At 52.1% G+C, this 25,411-nt stretch overlaps 1 protein-coding gene across 1 annotated transcript in view; it reads left to right on the forward strand.

Moving 5' to 3' along the window:
* Positions 1-10,238: 10,238 nt before the first annotated feature.
* Positions 10,239-25,411, forward strand: part of CFP (complement factor properdin) — a 35,826-nt gene continuing 20,653 nt past the window's right edge. The window contains exons 1-3 of the mRNA XM_055003904.1: positions 10,239-10,372; positions 20,647-20,791; positions 22,136-22,296. Coding sequence (XP_054859879.1) covers positions 10,297-10,372; positions 20,647-20,791; positions 22,136-22,296 — 382 coding nt within the window. The 5' untranslated portion in view covers positions 10,239-10,296. The remainder of the gene's footprint in view (positions 10,373-20,646; positions 20,792-22,135; positions 22,297-25,411) is intronic.

Raw genomic sequence — 25,411 nt, forward strand, 5'->3', positions numbered from 1 at the left:
TACACGTGAGTCTGTTCACTTGCCAGGCAAGTGTAATTCGTCACTTGTAGCTTGGCTCGTAGTGATCAAGTGGAGGGCAAGTGGAGCACAAGTGAACAGGGAGGAAATACACATGAGGGCCAAGCTGCAAGTGACGAATGACACTTGAACAACAAGTGTATTTCTCCCTATTCACTTGCTCTCCACTTGCGCTCCACTCGATCCACTTGCCGTTCAAGTGTCATTCGTCACTTGTAGCTTGGCCCTGAGTCTGTTCACTTGCCAGGCAAGTGTCATTCATCACTTGTAGCTTGACTCTCAGTGCACTCCTGAGACATTCTAACACTCCAGTGTGCCTCTGCCTACAGCATGCTCCAGAAATCAATGTGGAAAACATTCCTAGAAGGTAGCATGCGTAAAACCTGTTGCCCTAGGCTTTCTCATCTAGAAAGAACAGTGGGTCAAGCTACAAGTGACAAATGACACTTGAATGGCAAGTGTATTTCTCCCTGTTCACTTGCCCTCCACTCAATCCACTTGCCGTTCAAGTGTCTTTCGTCATGTGTAGCTTGGCCCTTTGTGTTTTCCCCACCTGGCAAAACCTGTGCTGTATCTACACAGAACGGGCTTATTTCTAGAGACGTGCTTCTATTTCTCTCTGTTGATTTTTATTCTGGTTCTTTCTCACTTGTCTTTGTGCCGTTCTGTTCTGTTTTCACTCTGATATGATGTGCGTGCGTTTTCAAGTTTGTTATCATTTATTTATTAACTTTGTGTAGTTATAGTTTTCTGTTTAAAAAAGTGACAAATGGTTTCAAACCATCAAAATGTCTACTGGCCTAAAAAATTAATATTAATCCAGAGATGATGATGATGATGATGATGATGATGATGATGATAAAAGCTACAAGCTATCTCTGTAGACCTATCAGCACAAAATCTTTATTGCAATGGTATGTAAAAGCTCTGGAGAATTGGGTGGTTGTGAACAGGATGCAATTCAACATAGATAAGTGCGCAGTATTACATCTGGGCCACAAAAATGGGAAGCACAAATACTGGATGGGGGATACACTTCTGGGTAGTAGTGTATGCGAAAGAGATCTTGGGGTAAGAGTGGACTGTAAACTAAATATGAGCAGTCAGTGTGACGCTGTGGCAAAAAAGGCTCAGTCTAGGGTTGTATCAAAAGGGCCAGTTGCATCGAAATCACAGGAGGTCATAGCCCCTCTCTGTACTGCTTGGTCAGGCCACACCTGGAGTCCTGTGTGCAGTTCTGGAGGCCCCACTTCAAAAAAGATGTGGACAAAATTGAGAGCATGCAGAAGAGAGCGATGAGGATGATCAGGGGTTTGAAGACTGAGCCCTACGAGGAAAGGCTGAGGGCCTTTGGAAAATCAAAAAGAGTCCAGTAGCACCTTTAAGACTAACCAATTTTATTGTAGCATAAGCTTTCGAGAATCAAGTTCTCTTCGTCAGATGCATGATGCATCTGACGAAGAGAACTTGATTCTCGAAAGCTTATGCTACAATAAAATTGGTTAGTCTTAAAGGTGCTACTGGACTCTTTTTGATTTTGCTACCACAGATTAACACGGCTAACTCCTCTGCATCTATGGCCTTTGGAATGTTTAGTTTGGAGGAGATTGAGGGGGCTCATGATTGTTCCCTTTAAATATTTGAAAGGCTGTCATTTGGAGGAGCTGTTCCAGTTGGCAGCAGAGGATAGCACCTGAAGCAACGGGCTTAAATTACACGCACAAAGGTACCAGCTGGGTATTAGGAAAAACTTTTTCACGGTCCGAGTAGTTCCAAGGTGAAATCAGTTCCCTAGGGGGTGGTGAGCTTCCCTTCACTGGCAGTTTTCAAAAAGAGGCTGAATGAATGTGTATCAGGGATGCTTTAGGCTCAACCTGTATTGGGCAGGGGGTTGGACTAGAAGGTCTGTACAGCCCCTTCCAACTCTGTGATTCTGTGAAAAGCTAAAGAGGTAAACAGGCTGCTGTAGGTAGATGATTGTAGAGTTTTGGGGCCCCTCTGCTTCTTGCCAACTTTTAACATACATAAATAAAGAGATGCCAACTGTTTGGTTTAAAAACATTGGACCCTATGGGGGACACCAGGGGACAGTGCTGGAATAGACTGAGAGGACTGATCCAGAGTGGGTTGTAATAGATTATGCTGGAATAGAGATGACCCAAGACATTTTGGTGCCTGAAGTAGAAAATCCAAATCCAATCCTATCATAGTGCTATAGCAGTCATTCACAACCAGATTCTGGATAAGGTAAACCACTTGCAAATAATCGCTATAGCACAACGATACTGCAATATCCAGTAATGTATGGATGCAGTCCCGATTGTAAAAATATTACAATAACCTACACAATTTCATTCTTAATGGTTCCAGAAATCTGCAAGCTGATAAGTGTTCCCTCCCCTTGCTTAATAGAAGAATTGTTGTGGTGAAGTAAAGGTGGAGCACGGCCAGCAGTGGAGTTTCGTAAGACCAAGAGTGGAGCTTTGTGTGACTGAAAGCAAAAGATCGGCCAGGTCAGTTCTGAAGTTCACGGGCTTTTCAGACCCTGGTACCTGGTTTGTCATGAAAACCAGAATAGGGCTTTAAGTAGCACTTGAGAGTGTTCAAAGAACTTCACCGTTCTCTTTGCAGTTCTTCCTGTGGCTCTGTATATTTGGTCACTGAACCATAACTCAGCAGTAGAATATATACAGTAGCTGCCCCTCCCAGCCCCAGGTCAACCTCTGGCTAAAGGATCTCAGACAGACACGGTTATAATGCTCTGAGCCCCCGGAGAGCCACTGCCAGTTAGCATAGACAAGACTTCTCTAGAAGGGCTGTAGGTCTGATTTGGTACGAGGAAGCTTTGTAGGTTATCCCTGGAATGCAGATGCTGAGGCTCACAGGTCAGATCTGCCATACAGTCCACCCCCAAAAGCAGCCATTTTCTCGAGAGCAATTAATCTCTGTAGTCCGGAGATCAGTTATAATTCTGGGAGAACTCCAAGCCTCACTTGGAGGCTGGCAACTCTAGGTTCAAGTATGCATATTGCGGCCTGTGACTAAACATATACATGCCTCATACTGAGTCAAACCCTGGTTGGGGTTGCCGGCCTACATCTGGGGACTGGAGATCTCCCAGGATTTCAACTGATCTCCAGGCAACAGAGATCAGTTCCCCTGGAGAATATAGCTGCTTTAATGGGTAGACACTCTGGCATTATATTCTGCTGAGGTCTGCCCCCTCTCCAGGCTCTGCCTCCCAAGTCCCCAAGAATTTCCCAACCTGGACCTAACCCTGGTTCATCTAACTAATTACAGGGGGAATCAGAGGGTTCCTGGACCCCTAACCTTTTGCAATGGTTCCCCTTAGCTACTGTTTTACCGTGATTTGGCTCCTTACTTTTATTCAGCGCCCCCCACCCCCACCATGCCTGATATTTCCACCATGGCTGATGGTAAAATGGAGAAGAGAATAATATAAACCACTTCTGAGTCCTCACTGAAGAAAAAGGGGATATCAATAAATCAATCGGGCGGGCCGCCTGGAGTTGCCAAGTTGGAGAGACGTTTGGCAGGCACAGAAGCAACGACCCAAGCAGCACTTAACCCAAAGTGGCACCACGGCCCTGGCATGCAATCTCCCACACTTCTCCCTAGTTGGTTCTGGCATTCATCCCAGAAGGCAGCAACCACTTTTGTACCAGGTCTTCGAACCCACATTTGCCCATTAGCGTCCATTATCTTCCGTCAGCTACCGAGCTACACCAATGTTAAGGGGAGGATGCGTCTCTCCGCTTTGCACAACACGGCAAGATGACTCAAGCTGATATAATGCATATATATATGTAGGGTTGCCACCTCTGGGTTGAGTAATTCCTGGAGATTTTGGGGGTGGAACCTGGAGAGGGTGGGCTTTAGGGAGGGGAGGTAACTTAGTGGGGTACAATACCATGGCATCTACCCTCCAAAGCAGCCATTTTCTCCAGGGGAACTGATCTCTGTAGCCTGGAGATTTGTTGTAATTCTAGGAGATCTCCAGCTACCACCTGGAGTTTGGCAACCTATGTTTACAGTTGTCCAGGAACTGAATGTGTTCATCCCATTTCAAGTGACTGTAGCAAGTTGGGACACAACCTTTGTGGTGTTGTCGTTAGAGTGCTGGGCTAGTATCTGGTTTGAACGTCCACTATACCATGGAAGCTCAGTGGGTGAAATGAGGCCAGTCACACACTCATATTTAGGCTCACCTACCTCACAGGGTTGTTGTAAGAATTAAATGCAGGCAAGGAGAACTATGTCAATGTCTTTGGACCCCATTGGGGGAAAAGGCACAGTATAACCGAAGTAAGTAAATGAATAAGCCACCCCAGGGCTGGGATATCTTAAATTTCTCTGGCTCTGTTGTTGCTCTTGAAGTTCAGCCCACAATGACCGCCCCCCCCTTCCGCATTTCATTTATTGCCGCACATGGTATGTGTTGTGGTTTGGTACCTCCCTCTAATGGCCAATTTTGGCAATTACATCCTCATTGACAAGGTGCTCGGTTTTGTTCGTCTTCACTGTGACATCAATAAGGAAAAAAAAAGAGGAAATGCACAAAGAATCATTTTTGCAAGAATGACATTATTACTCCTAATTCCCACCGAAGGTACTTTGTGCCTGTCTCAAGGCAATGGGTATGACCAAGGCTATCCGGTGGACAGAAAAAGACGTTTCCGCTTGGATCTTCCATTTACAAAAGCATCTTGGGCTTGGCTTACTCATAACTCCTTGCATCTGACGAAGAGAGCTGTGGTTCTTGAAAGCTTATGCTAAACTAAAGTTGGTTCGTCTTCAAGCTGCTACTGGACTCTTTACTATTTCATAACTTCTTGGATCCTCTGGAAAGACTGGATTCTCAGTACTGCTCTCGGGGGATTCTCAATACTGCTATCCCCCCCCCCCAGCTGTGATAGACTGTCCCTTTCTGCATGTCTTACTGCTTGGCATTCTTCCCAACAGTTGCCCCAGTTTTGGAGCAGAGTGGAGACCTTTCGCCAACCTCTGCTTTTTTTGATCAGCGAGGTTCCATCTGTTTCCAGCTGGGAGGGAGGGATTTGCAAAGGAGGTTTCTCCACCCTTGAGACTTTGCCATCTTCCTCATTCTGCAGAGAATAATCCCCTTTCCTTGGCTTGAGCCTTTCTCCCTCCCTCCCTTGCCATTCTTCGGAAGAAGCTGAATGACCTGAGGTTGCTAGAAACAGCTGCTCTAGGGGTTGACACTGGAGCCTACCCATGCCTCTTAATTTAGATTAGTTTCATGCGAGTGGTTGTTCCCAGAAGTGATTGTGCAAGTCCAGAAGTGATTGTGCAAGTCCAGCATTGTGACATTTTAACCCCTTTGAGCCCCAAAGAGTAAAATGCCACACAACAGTGAGGGCTGCCAACTTTCAAACAAGCCACTGCAGCAATGACTGTTGTCAACATGTTTGAGCAGGTGGATGTTTAACAAGTTGCTGGGCATTATGTCCAAGCTTTGAAAAACTTCACCTGTTGATTCCTGCACATCAAACAAGATTGCTAGCTGCCTGGAGGAAAAAAAGGGCCCTGTCCCTTTAACAGAAACTTAATGGAATGGGATTTCCTCTGTGCCATGAAAAACTTCCGTGTCCAGTTTGGTGTAGTGATTAAGAGCGGCAGGACTCTAATCTGGAGAACCAGGTTTGATTCCCCACTCCTCCGCTTGAAGCCAGCTGGGTGACCTTGGGGCAGGCACAGCTCTTTCAGAGCTCTCTCAGCCCCACCCACCTCACAGGGTGTTTTGTTGTGGGGATAATAATAACATACTTTGTAAACCGCTCTGAGTGGGTGTTAAGTCGTCCTGAAGGGCGGTATAGAAATCAAATATTATTATTAATATTATTATTATATCCACACATTAATCCTTTGGTAAAAGGCAAGACATTTTTTCTCCTGATAGTTGGCAACCTTACTATCAATCTGGCACAAGAGCAGGTCAGACTGGCTGGTTTTGGGTCAGCTGGCAACCTTATAGTCCTGCTTCTCCCCAACTTGGCATAAATATATCCCACTTTTCAATTTTTTTAAAAAAAATCCAAAGCGGTTAAGAGAATATTGCCAAAATAATAAAGCTAACAGTTAAATTAAACTTCATAACAGTCTTATATATTTAAGATCTTGAATCACAGAAGAGGGAGAGAAAAGGAAAGATAGCAAATCAGCTTGACCACAAAGACTTTAAAGGAGCCTCAAAGGTATTCTTAAACAATCAAGACTTTTGTGAGGGCTGACGGGTTACCAGCCTCCAGGTGGTGGCTGGAGATCTCCCAGAAGAACAACTGATCTCCAGGTGACAGAGATCAGCCCCCCCACCCCACCCGAGAAAATGGCTTCCTTGGAAGATGGACTCTATGGTATTATAGCCAGCTGAAGTCCCTCCCCTCCCCAAACCCTGTCCTCTCTAGGCTTCACCCTCAAATCTCCAGGAATTTCTCAACCGAGAACTGGCAACTCTATATAATACTATTGCCAGTCTCTGTTTGGTGGCTGGGATTTCCTTGAATTACAAGTGATTTCCAGACTACGGAGTTGAGTTCCCCTGGAGAAAATGACTCCTTTTGAAGCAGAATCTATGGCTTTATACCCTGCTAAGGTGTCTCACTTCCTAAACCTCACCCTTCCTAGGCTCCACCCTCAAAATCTGCAGGAATTTCACACCCTGGAGATGGCACCAGCATGAATCACTGGAGCCTTTTCTAGGAAAGAGGGCAGCTGGTCAGGGCGGGCGTGCCCATTGAGGCGAGGCCAGCAGCCGTCTCAAGTGCTAAGGTGCTGAGGGGGCGCCAGAGGGGGCGCCGGGGGCAAAGCTCAATTACCTCATGCTGCTGTGCTCAGCCAGGAGCTCTGTGCTGCCGCCGCCACCGCCGCTGCTGCCACACAGCTGCGGGCCAGGCGTGGCAGGTGGCCAGGGTGGCGCACGGAGGAACTGAGCCGGAGGGAGGATGCACACGTGCTGCCCCAGCCGCCTGCCGCACCTGGCCCGCAACTGCCTGCAGCAGCATGCGTGCATTTTGTGAGCACACATGTGGTACCAGGGGCACCACCTCCTGCCAAGAGTTGCCCCCTGTGCTGGCAACCCACTGAGTTCCACCACCTCTTTTCCCAGAAAAAAAGCCCTGGATACTGGTTTACAACTTCCACAGCCTCCTTCCCATTCAAGTTCTCTGAATACTGTTGTCCCCGCAGCCCAAGGTTTTTGTGCAGATGTTAAACAGCAGCAGGGACAAGATGAATCCCTGCGGCACGCCATATCTACTTTTGTCTGTCTACATTTAATCCCACCCTTCCTTCACAGCTCAGGGCTGCCTGCATGGTTTCCCCCTCCTTGCTTTATCCCCAGTAAAAAACTCTGCCTAGTACGTTAGCTGGGAGTGAGAGTCTCTCTACACGAGACATCTAACATGTGAAGAACACGTGTCAGGAGATGCAATGTTCGCTGGGAAGGGTAGTTTAAAAAGACAGAGCTGGCGGAAGGGCAAAGGCCTTGCTGTACACCGGCGCTGTATGAAGAGGCTGTGAAATGCCAGAAGGGAAACTTCAGCCCATTAGAACCTCTCCAGGTCCAAGCCTGGCTCTGGAAGGCAGCTCCAGCCCATTTCCATTCCTTGCTGCTCTCCACACAGTTTTAGACTGGAGAGGTGAAATTCTCAGAGCCTTTGGGAAGGCAAAGATGAAATTAACAAACCCTCTGAGGAGTGATCTCCACCGGCTCTATCTTTTAAAACTATGCTTCCTGGCTAACATTGCACCTCTCTACACTTGATGCACCGAGGCGTCTTATGTAGAGAGACTCTGAATGACTGCCCATGGTCATCCAGAGAGCTTCATGACCAAGTGGAGGCCAGATTCCAGATCTTTCGAGAGCCAGCTCAACACTTTAATCATGACACCAACCATGCTGTCCTGACATAGAAACAACAGTTCTTCAGCACCACCTCCTGACACTGACTGAGGTTACCCACCTCGAGGTAGGTCCTGGAGTTCTCCTGGATTTATAACTGATCTCCAGACTACAGAAATCAGCTCCTATGGAGAAAATGCAAGATTCAAGTCCAGTAGCACCTTAAAGACCAACAAGATTTTCAGGGTATAAGCTTTAGAGAGTCAAAACTCCCTTCTTCAGATATAAGAGGAAATGAGCAGCTTCAGAGAATGGACTCCATGGCATCAGATGTATCTCCGCAACAAAAAGGGCTAGAGGAGCTCATAGCAATACAATGTTATAAAGTGATTATGTTGATAGCATCCCAGTTGTGGAAACATCAGATGGAAAAGTGGCCAATCTTGATGCAGACTTCTGCCATTAGAACTCTTCTCACCCCAACAAAATGATAAAGTGATACTTGTCCCCTTCCCAAATCTCAAATTTTAGAGCTGTAGAGCCTATGGCCACGTGCAATAAATCCATCTGTCTATCTGTCCCTTTCCCAAATCCCTTCTCTTTTAACAGCAGACCGAGGGTTCTTCTTTCTCTCAGAGCAAAAAGCACATGGGGCAATCTTTGAATGGCCAAAGGACTGGGAAGTAAAGGGTCAATCTTTCCCTTGCCTGCTCAGCCTGAATCTATCTGTAGCTGTTTTACAAGACAAAAGAAAGCTGATGGAGGGGAGGCAAAGAATGATTAACAGGTAATTACAGCCTTTAGTGGTTTGTGGGTACCCTCTTGGCTCCACTTGCAATGTAAGTGGACCGGACACGTTTCTCTGGAAGTCGCACCTATGTGCAAAGAGCGAAAACCGTTTGCTTTGGCTGGCTCCATTTTTCAAAAGAGGCTGAATGAAGCAATACTTGGCTGAGGAGGGAGGGAAAGGGAAAGAGCTCTGGGTAGAGCTGGCGTCGCTGGGCAGTTGCTGAGGCAAAGAGCCTTGGCATGGCCCGGTGCCAAACCCTGACTTCTGCTGCAGCACAGCCCTTACCGGCACTTACTTTCTTGTGCAGCATGTTGGTGTTAGCTGCCAACTGAGTGCACCACCAAAAGACATCATGCACAGGGCCCCTCAATCTCTGGAGCCATCTATACCTTTACAAGTTGGGTGGGAAAGTTAATTTTGCTAGTGGATGCTTGTCATTTGTGGGGGAGAAGACCTGCCTTCTGTTTCCTCATAGAGAGGTCCCACTGGAACCTCCAAGTTCAGCAGCAGTATACCTTTGACTATTAAATGCAACAGAGGGTGGCTGTGGCCGGATTACCCAGCTAACAAGAAGACTCTAATAATAGAACAATGGATCTTTGGTGGAATACTGCTGGCCTCTTAGATAATAATAACTGCGCTTATATACCGTTCTAGACAGATTAGAGCCCCACTCATAGTGGTGAGCAACATCAGAGTTATTATTATCCCCACAATACAGCTGTGGAGCTGTGAATGAAAGGAGCGCCTTACCCAAGACCACTGAGCTCATTGCAGTGGTGGGATTCGAACCAGCAGCGTGCTGATTCACAACCCAACCACTTAATTACTGTGCTACAGCGCTCTTATGATTTGGAGTCTAGAGGAAGCCCTGCCCATTGGTTGGTCCTTGCATCCCCCAAAAGATGAACCTGTCCTTGATTTCAATCCAGTTGGTGATAGGCAGGGTTGCCAACAAGCTGGAGGAAAAAATTCCCATTCCTTTAAATAAGGCTTAATATGCACAGAGGTGAATAACATCAGCTGGTAAATAAGATCCCATTAAGCCTCTGTTAAAGGGCAGGATGCTGTTTCTCCAGCACAGTAGCTTGGATGGCACTTCCGGAGAACCAGCTTTTCCTTCGGTCCCCTTCCTTTTGAGGACGGGCCGCGGTTTAGCAGTAGAGCTGCAGTTTTGCATGCAGAAGGCACCAGGTTCAGTCCCCGGTGTCTCTATTAAATGAGGAAGATTATAATAGACCAAGAGTCTGATTCTCTATAAAGCCACTTTGTGTGTTCCGTATTCCTACACCCCGCCTGTATCAAATGGCGGCTGTGCACAGTGGTTTCCCCCACTCAGGCTCCAGAGGTTGCACAACAATCCATTTGACAGCCCAACCAACTCATGTTTTGTAACCTCCCTCCCGTGCCCTCCCCATCTATAGGGTCTGGTGGAGTCCCTAAGAAGGAGGGAGGGTGTCCCAGGTGACTCCCCCAAGGCTGAGTCAGCCAGAGGCTTCTAGGAGGGGCTGGCCTGGAACTTCCCCGTTGTGCTGCTCGAAACTTCCTTGCGGTTTGCCATGCCCCAGCCTCAGTCTGTTTGCTTCGCCTCGTCCCAAGGGCAGCCATGGGGCTCTCCTGGTTGAATCAGTTACATCTGCTGGCGGTGATCTGGGGGCTGGGCGGTCTGGAGACCCCTGCAGGTAATGAATGGCGGGGGAGACAACAGGCTGTGTAGATGAATTTTGCTCCTGTGCCTTTAACAGCAGTCTGGCAAGCAGCGAATGAACACACTGCAGATCTGCATGCTGTGTGTGTGTGGGACTTTATTTTGGTGCAGAAATTAAAGGCATGGGAACAGCACCAGTTTTTTTTAAAGTGGCAATCTTCAGCTATAACTGAAGGAGTGAGCTGTGACTCCCGAAAGCTTACACCCTCCCACAAATTTTGTTAGTCTTGTAGGTGCTGCTGGACTCTTGCTCTTTTCTACTGCTACAGACAGACTAACACGGCTACCCATCTTGATCCAATCCTAGTCACAGATTGGCATGTTTTATTTCCCTACTAGGGGTGTAGTGCTTTCAATATGATAGGCAGGAGTTCTGCAGGTACATCTTTTCTGTGGAGTGCAATGACAATGGACCAAATGTTTTGCCTGTTGCCGCTTCCATATGTTAGGCAGGGGGGCCTTACAAGGAAAAGCCTGTCCGGGGACGAGCCTCCCCTCCCTCCTCGCCGCCGCCCCCCCCGCCTCCAGGGGCCCCACAACTCACCTAGCCGGGGCAGGCGCGGCGGCGGACGGGCGCGGCCGCGGCAGCCGGCCCGGCGGCCGGGCGAAGCGCTGTCGCGGCGCCGCGGAGGAGGCGGCGGCGGCAGCAACCCGGGCGGGAGGAAGCGACCCGGGGGAAGCAAACCGGCAGGCTGGGCGGCCGCCGGAGCGGACGCCTCCAGGGCAGACGGCCCCAATGCGGTGGCGGCGACGACGGCAGAGGCGAGGCGGCGCAGCCGCGAGGCCCGCGCTTGCGAGGCCGAGCCTCGCCCGGGGCCGCGAGGCAGCGAGGGGGTGGGAACCGGCCCCGGCGTCGGCAGGCGATAGGCCGGCCCGCCCGCCCACCAGGGAGACGGGGGAAGGGCGCCCAATGGCAGCTGGGAGGCGGGAGGAAGGAGCACCAGGCTTCCCACCCCGGAAAGGCTGGAGGCAGGTGTTGCTGCCGGCGTTGGGACAGATAATGAGCCTCACCTGGGGCGCTGGCGATTGGGGAGCGGGGCGGGGCTGCCCCTAGCGAGGGAGGGGATAAAAGGGGTCAGAGGCTCCCTGGCCAGGGAGGAGAAACAGGGAGGCTGTCCTGAGGGAAGGACCATCCCTGGGCCCAGAGGCTGTGCTTACCTGTTGCCAGACACGGTTTAACAGCCCTGGAGCCATCTGAGGCCAATCAAAAGGGAAGCTGAGACCCCTGGAGCCAGCAGACAGGCCGCCTGCCCGGCCTAGGTAGCAGCGGGACAACCCCCCGGACCCGCCGGCTGCGCTGACCGCACCCCCGCCACAACGGACCCGACGGACGCGGCGCCCCCTGCTGACGGAGAAACTCACAACGTGGTGGAGAATGCAGGCCTTCGACCGCTAGTGAAGCGCCTCCCCTACCTACCCACGCCTGCGGGGTGGGCCAGCAGCCGGTCTTTCCTCCGTCCGCCAACGTTTCCGGGACCCACCACCACACCGCCTACACCCCCGACAGCTATGGACCAGGGAGGAGGAGGCGGAGGGGCAGCGCCTGCCAACCCCAGCGGCTCGTTTGACTTTGCCCAGTTCGGGCAGTGGATGGCCGAGCAACAGGGGCGCCTGTTGCGCGACATAACCTCGCAGCAGACGGAGCAGCAGGGGCGGATTCTGCAAGACATCGTGGCCCAACAGCGCGACGCCCAGGCAGCCCTCCTCCGGGATGTCTGCCGCACCTTAAGGGACGCCCAAGGCGGCGCCGGAGCCCCAGCTGGCCCGGGGGGCCCCCACAGGGCCGCCCCGTTCCAACTCACCAAGCTGGGGCCAGAGGATGATGTGGACGCGTTCCTGGAAACCTTTGAGCGCACCGCGGAGGCTGCCCAGTGGCCCCCGCCCAGTGGGCCTTCATTCTCGGACCCTACCTGACCGGGGAAGCGCAGGCCGCGCTCAAGGCTCTCCCAAAGGAGGAGGTGGCCGACTACGCGAGGCTGAAAGAGGCCATTCTGGACCGCTACGCCATCACCCCCGACACGTACCGCCAGAGGTTCCGGGCCCTGAGCTATAACAAGGGTGATCGGCCGCGGGGGTTCGTAACCACCCTCCGGGACCTGGCCTACCGATGGCTCAAGCCAGAGACGCCGGGCGAAAAGGCCATCACGGATCAGGTCGTCCTGGAGCAGCTCCTGAACGTTCTGCCAGCCAAGGCACGATACTGGGTGGCCTGTAGCAAGCCGGCCGATCTCAAGGAGGCCACGGCCCTGCTGGAAAACTTCATGGCGGCAGAGCCAAGGGAGCCCAACAAGGACGGAGCTACACCAGGGCGCGACGGCCGACCCACCGGGAGGGCCCGGGTAGGGCCCCGTGGACCCCTGGGGGCTGATTCCGCTGCCCTCCCCCCCACCGGGGCCAAACCTAGCAGCAGCGGAATCCCGCCCCGCTGGCCACGACCACCGCCACCCAACGTGAAGGCCCCCGGCGGCCCGGCCCCTGCCAGCACTGCCGACCGAGGGCCCTGCTTTCGCTGCGGACAGCGGGGCCACCTGATGAGGGACTGCCCCCTAATGGAGTGCGATGCCGGGTGGGAGGAAGCCCTACCACTGGCCACCCGCGCGGTCCGGCCCCCGCCCCTACTGGTCATCGTTGAAATTGCGGGCCGGCGGCTGTCAGCACTCCTAGATAGCGGCAGTTCCGTCTCAATGATACGGACCAGGCTCTTGCCCGAGGGCCTGCCTGTCGTGCGGCGCACGTCCGTCGCGTGCCTCCACGGACACGCAGAAGAGTACCCGGTGGTGAGAGTTCCGGTGCGCTACCAAGGACAGGAGTGGGAGTTGGAGCTCGCCCGAGTGCCCGCGCTCCCCTACCCGGTACTGCTGGGCCGAGATGCGCCAGGCCTGGAGGTGCGGTTGCAGACCTCGCCAGCGGAGGCCCTCCCCGCCACCACTGACCCCGAGCCCCGTGCCGGGACCTCGGCATCGCCTGATGATCCCTCGCCACCCTCCTGGGGTGCCGATCCCGCCTTCCGGGAGGCCCAGGCGACTGATGTTACCCTCGAGTCCCTCCGGGACGCCGTGGCGGTAAGTGAGGGGTGCATCCGGGACGGGCGGAGGGCTGGCCGCTACCCCCGAATTGTCAAGGAAATGGGCCTCTGGTACAGGCTGACTGCCAGTCGGGGGGTTGAGACCCGGCAGTTGCTGGTCCCGCAGGCCTTCCGGGCCTCCGTCCTCTCCTACGCCCACGACCACGCCTGGGCCGGCCATCAGGGGGCCAATAATACGCTGGCCCGGGTCCTGGCCCACTTCTTCTGGCCGTCCGTGGCTGCTGACGTCAAGGCCTTCTGCCGCTCCTGCCCAGTGTGCCAGCGAGCATCCACCCGACCGGCCCCCAAAGCCCCACTGATGCCCCTGCCGCTCGTACAGACCCCCTTCGACCGCCTAGCCATGGACTTCGTGGGACCACTGCCACGTACGGCCCGCGGCTGCCGGTTCCTACTGGTCTTGGTTGACTACGCCACCCGCTATCCCGAGGCGATTCCCCTGCGGTCCATGCAGGCGGCCGGCGTCGCTAGAGCACTGATGCGGTTCTTCGCCCACGTGGGGTTGCCCCGGGAAATCCTCACCGACTGTGGGACACCCTTCACGGCCTCCTTGACACGACAGCTCTGCTCAACCCTAGGCATCCGCCAGATCTTTACGTCCATCTATCACCCGCAGACCGACGGCCTGGTGGAGCGCCTCAACCAGACCATCAAAGCCATGTTGCGGAAGCTGGCACGGGACAAGCCAAACCAATGGGATCTTCTGGTCGATCCCCTCCTCTTCGCCCTACGGGAAACCCCTCAGGCATCCACCGGCTACGCCCCCTTCGAGCTGTTGTACGGCCGGCGGCCACGAGGCATCTTGGGGGTGGTCGAGGAGCAATGGGCGACCCCCCGAGACGACCCCGCAACAGCAGCGCCGGACTACGTGCGGGAGTTGAAGGAACGCCTCCAGCTCGCCCGGGAGACGGCTCAGCGCAATCTGGCTGAGGCCCAGGAGGCCCAAAAAGAGCGCTATGACAAGGGAGCCCGGCTACGCACCTTCCAGGAAGGCGACAAGGTCCTGGTCAACCGGCGAGTCTTTGGCCCGCAACAAGCCGGAGACCCCTGGAGGGGCCCCTTTACAATCACCCGGGTGCTGGGCCCTCTGACATATCTGGTCCAGTGGGGCCCCTCGCGGCGACAAGCCAAGAGGCTGCACGTCAACGACATCAAGGCGTGGCGGGAGCGGGAGCCGCAGGCGTGTCAACTCGCCGCCGACCCCCTGGAGCCCGCCGATGGAAACCTGCCCTGGACCCCCCGGGGGGGCCCCCCGGAGGCCCCCACGCTAGACCCGGCGCTCCTCCCGGAACAGCGTGAGCAGGTGGAACAGTTGCTGAGGGACTTCCCCCACAGCTTCTCACGGATCCCAGGATGCACCACGACGGTGACCCATGCCATACCTACCCCGCCGGGGCGGGTGGTCCGGGCACCCTGGCGGCCCTTGCCCCGGAAGCAGTGGGATGAAGTGGACCGCGAGGTAGCTGACATGCTCCAGCTCGGGGTTATCGAGCCCTCCCGCAGCCCATGGAGGAGCCCTGTGGTGCTAGTGCCGAAGCCCGACGGATCCGTCCGCTTCTGCATTGACTTCCGGGAGGTCAACCGCATCGCGCAGTTTGACGCCTACCCCATGCCGCGGGCGGAAACCCTCATCGACCAACTGGGCACCGCCCGATATCTGACAGCCCTGGATCTGACGAAGGGCTATTGGCAAGTGCCCATGGCGGAAGGTGACAAGGAGAAGACAGCCTTCGCCACGCCCCAGGGGCTGTTCCAATTTCGCATGATGCCCTTCGGGCTACACGGGGCGGCCGCCACCTTCCAGCGGCTGGTAGACACGGCATTAGCCCAGTGCCAGGGGTTTACCGCCGCCTACATCGACGATATTCTCGTCTTCAGCCCCGACTGGCCCTCCCACATGCAACACCTTCGCCGGGTTCTGCAAGCCCTGGACGCTGCCGGCCTACGGGCAAACCCGCAGAAGAGCCGGGTGGGCTTCCAGGAGGTCAAATACCTGGGATTTATAGTTGGCCGCGGCGTGCTGAGGCCGGTCCCCGAGAAGGTGGCCACGCTGGAGGACTGTCCCCGTCCGACCACCAAGAAGCAGCTCCGACGCTTCCTGGGATTGGTCGGATATTACAGCAAGTTCATTCCGAACTTCGCATCCCGGGCCAGCCCCCTGACAGATCTCCTCCGGAAAGGACTGCCTACCAAGCTCCCCTGGACGGCAACGGCCGATGAGGCCTTCCGGGCGCTCCGGGGGGCCCTGTCCAACGCCCCGGTCCTCCACAATCCCAACTTCAATGAGCCTTTCGTCGTCCACACTGATGCCTCGGACACGGGGCTCGGAGCCGTGCTCTCTCAGGAAATCGACGGGGTGGAGCGGCCAGTCCTCTTCCTAAGTCGCAAGTTGCAGAAGGCCGAGCGGCAGTATGCCACAGTGGAGAAGGAGGCCTTGGCCGTCAAGTGGGCGGTGGGGGCCCTCCAGTATTACCTCACCAATAACCCCTTCACCCTGGTTACGGACCATGCCCCCCTCTTGTGGATGGCGCGGATGAAGGACCACAATGCCCGCATACTTAGATGGTATATGTCGCTCTTACCTTTCAGTTTTGTGACGAGACACCGACCAGGGCACCTGCACCGGAACGCCGACTTCCTGTCAAGAATGCACGAGGAAGACCCACCTGCATCTGGGAGCGAAAGGGGGAGGGCGTGTCCGGGGACGAGCCTCCCCTCCCTCCTCGCCGCCGCCCCCCCCGCCTCCAGGGGCCCCACAACTCACCTAGCCGGGGCAGGCGCGGCGGCGGACGGGCGCGGCCGCGGCAGCCGGCCCGGCGGCCGGGCGAAGCGCTGTCGCGGCGCCGCGGAGGAGGCGGCGGCGGCAGCAACCCGGGCGGGAGGAAGCGACCCGGGGGAAGCAAACCGGCAGGCTGGGCGGCCGCCGGAGCGGACGCCTCCAGGGCAGACGGCCCCAATGCGGTGGCGGCGACGACGGCAGAGGCGAGGCGGCGCAGCCGCGAGGCCCGCGCTTGCGAGGCCGAGCCTCGCCCGGGGCCGCGAGGCAGCGAGGGGGTGGGAACCGGCCCCGGCGTCGGCAGGCGATAGGCCGGCCCGCCCGCCCACCAGGGAGACGGGGGAAGGGCGCCCAATGGCAGCTGGGAGGCGGGAGGAAGGAGCACCAGGCTTCCCACCCCGGAAAGGCTGGAGGCAGGTGTTGCTGCCGGCGTTGGGACAGATAATGAGCCTCACCTGGGGCGCTGGCGATTGGGGAGCGGGGCGGGGCTGCCCCTAGCGAGGGAGGGGATAAAAGGGGTCAGAGGCTCCCTGGCCAGGGAGGAGAAACAGGGAGGCTGTCCTGAGGGAAGGACCATCCCTGGGCCCAGAGGCTGTGCTTACCTGTTGCCAGACACGGTTTAACAGCCCTGGAGCCATCTGAGGCCAATCAAAAGGGAAGCTGAGACCCCTGGAGCCAGCAGACAGGCCGCCTGCCCGGCCTAGGTAGCAGCGGGACAACCCCCCGGACCCGCCGGCTGCGCTGACCGCACCCCCGCCACAACGGACCCGACGGACGCGGCGCCCCCTGCTGACGGAGAAACTCACAAAGCCCCATAAGACAGATTGGTGTAGTGGCTGAACTAGGACCTGGGAGATCCTAGACTGAATATCTGCTCTGTTGTGGAAGCTTGCTGGACTCTCAGGGCCAAGCTACAAGTGATGAATGACACTTGAACGGCAAGTGGATTGAGTGGAGGGCAAGTGAACAGGGAGAAATACACTTGCCGTTCAAGTGTCATTCGTCACTTGTAGCTTGGCCCTGTGTGTAACCCTACCTTGCAGGGTTGTTGTGAGGATAAAACAGAGGATGGAGGAAAACGATGTATGCTGCTTTCAGTCCCCGTCGGGGAGAAAGAGGGCGTGTGAGTAATGGAAATAAATAAGAAAAAGTAGCATATTGAGGTGGTGAGCGGAGGGGCAGAAGACCCCAGGAATGGGGGGGGGGTGCTTGCAGTGGTGAAAGCAACAGGTTGCCACTTGGGGTCAATTCTCCATTATTGGAATCAATAGAAAAGTTCAGCAAGGTAGCTGATTACTTCTCGAGGGCCTCTTGGAAGTCCTTCGGATCCCGTGAGCTCTGTGGCTGGGTCTTAATAGGTCCCCACCGCTTTGAAGAACAGTAAGGCCAAAACTTCCAGGTGGCGATCTGCCTGTGATGAGACAGTCAACTCTGGCTTCTCCATAATAAAATATCCAGTCAAGCGCATAACCTGTCGAATGTGTAGGGCCAGTTACTTACAGGAGGGGTTATTTACAGAGTCCTGTCCTGAGCCACCCCTGACAAAGAGGTTGCCAAAAAAACTGGGGAAGAAATGTCCCGTCCCTTCAACCAGAGGCTGAATTGGGTATTATTTTACCTCCAAGCCATGAGAAACTTCAGACTGCCTTTGGTGGTGGAGAGTGCCCTCAAGTCATAGTTGACATATGGCGACCTGGGTGGAGTTTTCAGGGCAAGACAGAGAGCCAAGCTACAAGTGATGAATGACACTTGAACGGCAAGTGAACAGACTCACTTGTATTCCTCCCTGTTCACGTGCGCTCCACTTGATCACGTAGTGATCACCAGAAATGGCATTAGCATAACTGATTTGCATATGCCACACCCCATAATATCACCTATCCTGGCTGTTTTGGACCCAATCCTGGCCATTCAGAGCCGAAATTGGGCCCAAAATGGCAAAAGGGGCTGAAAATGGCCAAAAAGGGGCCCAAAATGGTCAGGATGGGGCCGCTGCTGAGTGGGAGAGTGATCCAGCACCTGTCAGAGGCCTGATCCGGGCTGTTTTGGCCCCAATCCAGGCCGAAATGGGCCCAAAATGGCTGAGAGTCAGGTGGGCAGGGCATGTGACCTCTTTGGGGAACTACCGGAACTGCATTCCTGCATGTTCCCCCTGAATACTAGGGTTATGGGAGGTCAAACTAGGTTCTTACTCCCTATTCAGAGCTGGCTTATTAACCATAGTTAGTCATCACTTTGATTTTGCATGTGTGAAAGTGAAAACCCTGGCTTGTTCACTGGCCTTTCATTCGCTTCAGCGCTTGCTGGAATACAGCTAGCTTTTTGTCTTGAGGCAGAGGAAAGAATGACAGCAATGAAAATGGCATTTGTCGAGGCCCACTGGGATTTGAACGATTGTCTGTGAGCCTTCACCAAGGCACCATAGATAAAATAAAGCATGGTGGTGAATTATGTCTGAACTGAGCTACAGGATTTGAATCCCGTGGCACCTTAGAGACCAACAAGCTCAAAAGCTTACATTCTGAAAATCTTGTTGGTCTCGAAGGTACCACGGGATTCAAATCCTGCGGTTCTATTGTAGACCAACATGGCTACCCACCTAAACTGAACGGAAGTAGAGAGTCTTCTGGGAAGCAGGGTGAATGGTATATCAATAGAATCTCCAATCTGTCCCTGCTACCCAACATCATGCAAAGGGAACCCCTGGCGAGTGCCGTGAGATCCCTTCAAACTGTAGTGTGAGATCCCTTCAAATTCTGCAGCGTCTGCCACGTTGCCTTGCTTTGGCTGCAAACACCAGTTTGGTGTTATCTGGGATCAAATCTTGATTGGGGATTGCTTTCTTAACGGCTGCAAGGAATGAAGCAGGTCAGCTAGAAGAATTCAGAGAAACAGACAGACTGTGCCGATTAAAAAAAAGTCCCTGGTGGCACTGAGGGGATGTGGCATCTGTGGGAGACCTCAAACAAGGCGTGGGAAAATACCCCTCCAGATTCTGCATATCAGGCCTTTGATTAAAATGCTAGGATTGCCAGGTCACAACCCGGAGATCCGTTCAGTTTCTTTCAAATCCCCAATGACATGCAATGTCTCCAAACTGAGCACCAGGTGTGCCACATAGGGCCAAGCTACAAGTGTGAATGACACTTGAACAGCAAGTGTATTTCTCCCTGTTCACTTGCCCTCCACTTGATCCACTTGCCATTCAAGTGTCATTCGTCACTTGTAGCTTGGCCCATAGAGTAAGTGGGGAGAACCAAGGGAAGAGGAACACCGGCTGCGCAAACTCTCGTTTCATTTGGGATTTAAAGCATAGGTTGAACCTCTGTATTGTGGGGTTGCCGGCTTTGGAGCCAGCTCTTGTATTATTTTATTATTTATTATTTCATATTTATATCCCGCCCTCTCCGCAAATGGGCTCAGGGCGGCTCACAACATTTAAAAACAACATCTTAAAACATTTAGAACAATTTAAAACATTTTGTATTGTGGGGTGGCAGTATCAGGAAGACTTGTAATATTTTGCATGGATACTGTGGTGGACAGTTTTTCACAGGGGGGTGTTTAAATTTCCTTTCCCCCCATCCCCGCCGGCAGAGACCCAACCTTAGCCATGAGCCTGGCGGAACAACTCTGTCTTACAGGCCCGGTGGAAAGACAATAAATCCCGCTAGGCCCTGGTCACAGTAGACAGAGCGTTCCACCAGGTAGGAGCCAGGGCCGAGAAAACCCTCGATCTCGTCATGTCCAGGTGGACCTCCTTGGGACCAGGGACCACTAATAGCTGTTTTTCTCCCAATTGGATAATTCTCTGGGGAATAGCTGTCCCTTTAGTTTGGTTTGCAGCTGTTAGCAGGAGATCAGCCCCATGCTACGGATAGCTTCACCAGCTGTTTCTTCCAAATCCAGCCGCTGTTTGAAGCATAGGATCAGGCTCAGTGGGCATTTTTTTCTGGTTGTCTGGCTTATCTGAGTGGCAACCTGACGTGCAAGCGATCAGGAAAACTTAAAAGAACCAGACAACGGAAGCAGGAAACTTACAAGAGCTGTACAATGAAAATTTCCCCCTGTACTTTCAGTGCTGGGGTATGGGTAATATAGGAACTCAAATCCACATTTGGAAATCTGCGGACAGAGCCGGCGGGCAAAGCAGAAGGGCATGTGTGTAAAGTTTTGAGGCATGAATATTTTGGTTTTAAGCAATATGGTTTGTTGTTTTAGTTGGAAACAGCCTCAGGCAGGTCGCTGGAAGGGGGGCATATAAATTTCTCTGAAAAAATAAATATTGACTTCTCTGTGCACACGTGTGCAGGTTCAGGGTGGGATGGGGAGGAATTCCTATTTCCCGGCTTGTAGTCGTGATTCAACTGGTTCTTTGTTTCATGGGCAGAGGCTGTTTTGTGCTATGAAATATTTGACAAGACCTCTGGATCCTGCGGTGAGTTGTTAGGAGATGGGGTAAGCCAGGAAGACTGCTGTCTGAACCTTCAATATGGCTTCCGGTTGCAAAAGGATGCGCCCTGTGAAGCCTGCCGGTGAGTGAGGCTCCTGCTACTTATTGCTAAGGGCCAAGCTGCAAGTGACAAATGACACTTGAACGGCAAGTGAACTGACTCACGTGTATTCCTCCCTGTTCACTTGTGCTTCACTTGCACTCCACTTGATCACGGGAGCGCAAGTGGAGCACAACTGAACAGGGAGGAATACACATGAGACAGGGCCAAGCTACACATGACGAATGACACTTGAACGGCAAGTGTATTTCTCCCTGTTCACTTGCACTCCACTCAATCCACTTGCTGTTCAAGTGTCATTCATCACTTGTAGCTTGGCCCTGAGTTCACTTGCCGTTCAAGTGTCATTCGTCACTTGTAGCTTGGCCGTAAACTGCTGACCTCTCACTACCTATTCTGACCCTCTCTGCTTCAAAACCCTTTATAGAAACAGAGAACCCCATGATAACTTGACTAATAACAATTTCAAATAAAGTAATATAACCATTTAAACTATGTCCGTGTGTTTTTTATATAAATACTTGCAAGATATACAAGAACGATATTTACAGAATATATTTTAGCAAGCATTCATAGAAAGTGTGAGATTCTCAAACGGTACATTAGCAAAACAAATTTTTCAAGGCTACACAAAAAAAGCAATACACAATCTGGTTCTTGTATATCTTTCAAGTATATTGTTCTTATATATCTTTCGACATAAAGAACACACACAGTTTAAATTGTTAGATTGCTTTATTCAAAATTGTTATTAGATAGGTTAAAGACAAATAAGAGGGTATTAGATCGAATCAAGCCTGAATTCTGCCTAGAAGCTAAAATGACAAAATTGAGGCTATCGTACTTTGGTCACATCATGAGAAGACGAGATTCTCTGGAAAAGTCAATCATGCTAGGAAAAGTGGAAGGCAGCAGGAAAAGAGGAAGACCTAAAACGAGATGGCTGGACTCAATCAAAGAAGACACGTCCTCCAGTTTGCAGGATCTGAGCAAGTTTGTTAACGATAGGACGTTTTGGAGGTCTTTCCTTCATAGGGTTGCCATAGGTCGGAGGTGACTTGATGGCACATAACACACAGGTTATCATGGGATTTTCTGTTTCTATAACAGCTCTTGCACCGTGACTCTCTTTTTCCTTTTGCTTGAAAAACCCTACGGGTAAGCCAACAGGAAGGCGAAAGGCTGACCTTTGACCTGGACATGAAATCACAGCACGTACAACACGCTGCCTCTGAGCTCCCTTGCCAGACACCCCCCCCCCCAAATCTCCAGGAATTTTGCAACCCAGAGTTGGCAATGTAGGAGGCGTGTGTGTCCCATTCTTGTGTCCATCTGACCTTCTTTCCTCTTTGTCTTTTGGCATAGCCCAGCTGCATGGAGTGATTGGTCTCCATGGACTCCTTGCTCCGTTTCCTGTGAGGAAGGGACCCAGCAGCGCAGCCGGACGTGCTACGGGCAGGGCGACTGTGAGCAGGGCCCACGCCAGTGGGAACTGAAACCCTGCGGCTTGGGTGCTTGCTGTCCTGGTAAGTTCCCTTGCTTTATTGTTGCCTGCCTTGCTTTTATGCTCAGGGTGAAGCCAGATGTGACACTGAAGTGGGTTCTTTACTCTGTGTGTGGACTTGGCTGCCTCATATTTTGCCTGGATGTACATTCTAGGGTTGCCAACCTCCAGGTGGTGGCTGGCGATCTCCCAGAATTACAACTGACCTCCAAGTGACAGAGGTCAGTTCCCCTGGAGAAAATGACTGCCTTGGAAAGTGGATTGTATGACGTTACAGTAGGGTTGCCAGCTCCAGGTCGGGAAATTCCTGGAGATTTAGGTGGTAGAGCGTGGAGAGGGCAGGATTTGGGGAGGGGAGAGACCTTAGCAGGGTGTAATGCCATAGACTCCATTCTCCAAAGCAGCCTTTTTTATCCAGGGGAACTAATCTCTGTGGCCTGGAGATCAACTGTAAGTTGGATACCCTCTCCTAACGCTTCTACAATCCCTCCCCAACTGCATCATTTTATCTCAACTGGAATCTTTCTGGTTAGACTTAAATGTTATCATATCTTGTCATCCTCTTGCTGGTTGATTGAAGTTTTTTTTCCCAATCACACATGAAATCTGCCTTCTGTCACAGTGAGAAAGGCAGACTATAGATGATTATGATCAGGGCTTTTTTTCAGGGGGAACGTGGGGGAACGGAGTTCCGGCACCTCTAGAAAATACTTGGCAATAGTGCTTGAAAATAATATGATTTCAAAGAATCCCGTGTGTTTCTTCCTCATTTCCCTCTTGAGAGTTCCACCACCTCTTTTCCCAGAAAAAAACCCTGATTATGATAACTATTCCAGGGTTCCAGGTTTTGGGGTGTGTGTGTGTGTCCCTTTGTGACATCATTGGCATCAGCCAATTGGCATCTTTCACATCTTATCTTTTTGCTGCAACCACGCAGAACTATTTGTTTTGCAGCTGGCCCAACAGGTTTGCTTGGACTTAACCCCATGAGAAAACTTCCAAACCAGTCCTGTTACTATTCAGACTATGTGCCGAGCCTCATTCTTTGTGGGAACAGCGTACCATAACACGTGTTCACGCAAGCAGTTTTTCAAAAAGCAGAATTGGCTTATATAAGACTGACCTTTTGTGTTTGGTGGGTTCAGCCATAAAATGGCAGCTGGAGGCTAGAAAAGGAGCTATAAGAAGAATTTGCAAAATTATGGCGGAGGTATCATCATCCCATTGGATGTACGTTTTTGGACATGGCTGCAGCCCAACACAATGATTTCTGAGAAGCTTTTCACCCAGGGTACACCAGCTGTGGACATGGGTTGCGCACTGATGTGCAGATCACAGCAGAGCGGTAGTTCTTTGAGATTGCTGTCTGTTTTCAGTAGTGGCGTTTCATGGAGAACCAATGTGATATAGGCACTAGATTGTTAGGTTGCTTCCACAAGGTGGTTTTGTTCTGGTTTGGCATTCAAACTGGAATGGATTTTGGTTTTTTATAAGCATCCGCCTAACGGAATCTCCTTTCAGGTTTCCCCCCTACTTTACTGTAATGTTTGTAAATATGGTTTGGTATATTCTTTTGGGAAAGCTCATAGCCGAAGAATATTTGCATGAGGCTGCAGAGACCCATTACCAGTCTGAGAGCCAAACCACACGATACGAATTACACGCGAATGACATGAAAACTTACTTACACGTGTTCCAACGTTGTTTTCAACTACACACGCCAGGACTGCAGGACCACCATCGAACCTGTGTTCACAGTGGCACGGGTTTTCTCCGCGTACCTCCAAGATATCCCATCATGCATCTCCACTTTGCACAGATAGGAAGCGGAAGATATAGGGAATAAAGATGCTCTGCATCGCTGACTTACTGATCGTGACCGCGTACACGCGCTGTTGCGGCTGCACTGGAGCAGAAAATTTTGAATGCGTGCCTGGACCAGGACACGTGCTCATCGATAGAATGCTGGACATGGGCATTTGGGGTAAGACAGGACTCCTGACACTTGTTTGGTCTCGTGTAATTCATATTGTGTGGTTCGACTCTGAGCAGGCAATTCTGACCTTGATAGACCAGGTGGCGGGCAACAGGGCACAGCTTATTTTTGTTTCTTTACCACTATGAGCGTTTTTAACCACACCTGTGTTGTTGGCTACAGCTCTTTTATCTATACATACAAAACTACTGTCTCTGAGTTCTGATTGTGGATTTTTATAAGGGTTTTTTTTCCCCTCTGCACAGCTTTGATTTAAACATCTGAGTTGAATCTTTTGCTTTCATCTCTAGCTGTAGCTTCAGCTTCTCTGTCTTTTGATTTATGTGAGCGGATGCTTTTAGCTTCGTCTTCAGTAACAACTCTGATGTGTGCTCTCTCTCTTGATGAAATATGGACATATTTTGTAAAGTAAACACATGCATTTGATCACCCTGCTTGTATTGCTTACCGATGAGAAATCAAGACGTCTGGACCTCATTACGGCTAGCAGAGAAATGCTGTATTCTACCAAACTTCAGCAAAGTCTGAAACCTTCTTCCAACTTAAGTGCCTCTTCCAGGAGGGAGGATTCTGCGCACAGAATTTATCAGTCCACAGAGTTTACCAAGCCACATTCAAAATAGGGTTGCCAACCTCCAGGTGGGGTCTGGAAATCTCCCAGGATTACAGCTGCTATCCAGACTAGATGTTCTCCTGGAAAAAAATGGATGACTTGGAGGGTGAACTCTATGGCCTTATACCCTGCTGAGGTCCCACCTCTCCTCAAACTCTGCTGTCCCCAGGCTCGACCCCCAAAATCTCCAGCAATCTCCTGTGTCCTGTTATTATACTGGATCCAGAGCTATTACTAGAAAAACAAGTTAAGGCAGCTGCAAAAAAAATGCTTTCTATAACCTCTTCCTAGCCTGGAAAATGGCTTCTTACCTCAACATGACCAACCTGGCCACCTGGATCCATGCTATGCTAACATCAAGACTTGACTATTGTAATGCACTATACTTAGGCCTCCCATCTAAACTAACTAGGAGACTCCAGTTGGTGCAAAACGCTGTGGCTCGACTGTTATCAGGAGCGAGCAGGAGCATGAATATCGCTCCCATCCTGCAGTCACTCCATCGGCTACCCATTAGTTACTGAGTTC

This window comes from Eublepharis macularius, chromosome 19, assembly GCF_028583425.1.
Source record: "Eublepharis macularius isolate TG4126 chromosome 19, MPM_Emac_v1.0, whole genome shotgun sequence".
NCBI lineage: Eukaryota > Metazoa > Chordata > Lepidosauria > Squamata > Eublepharidae > Eublepharis > Eublepharis macularius.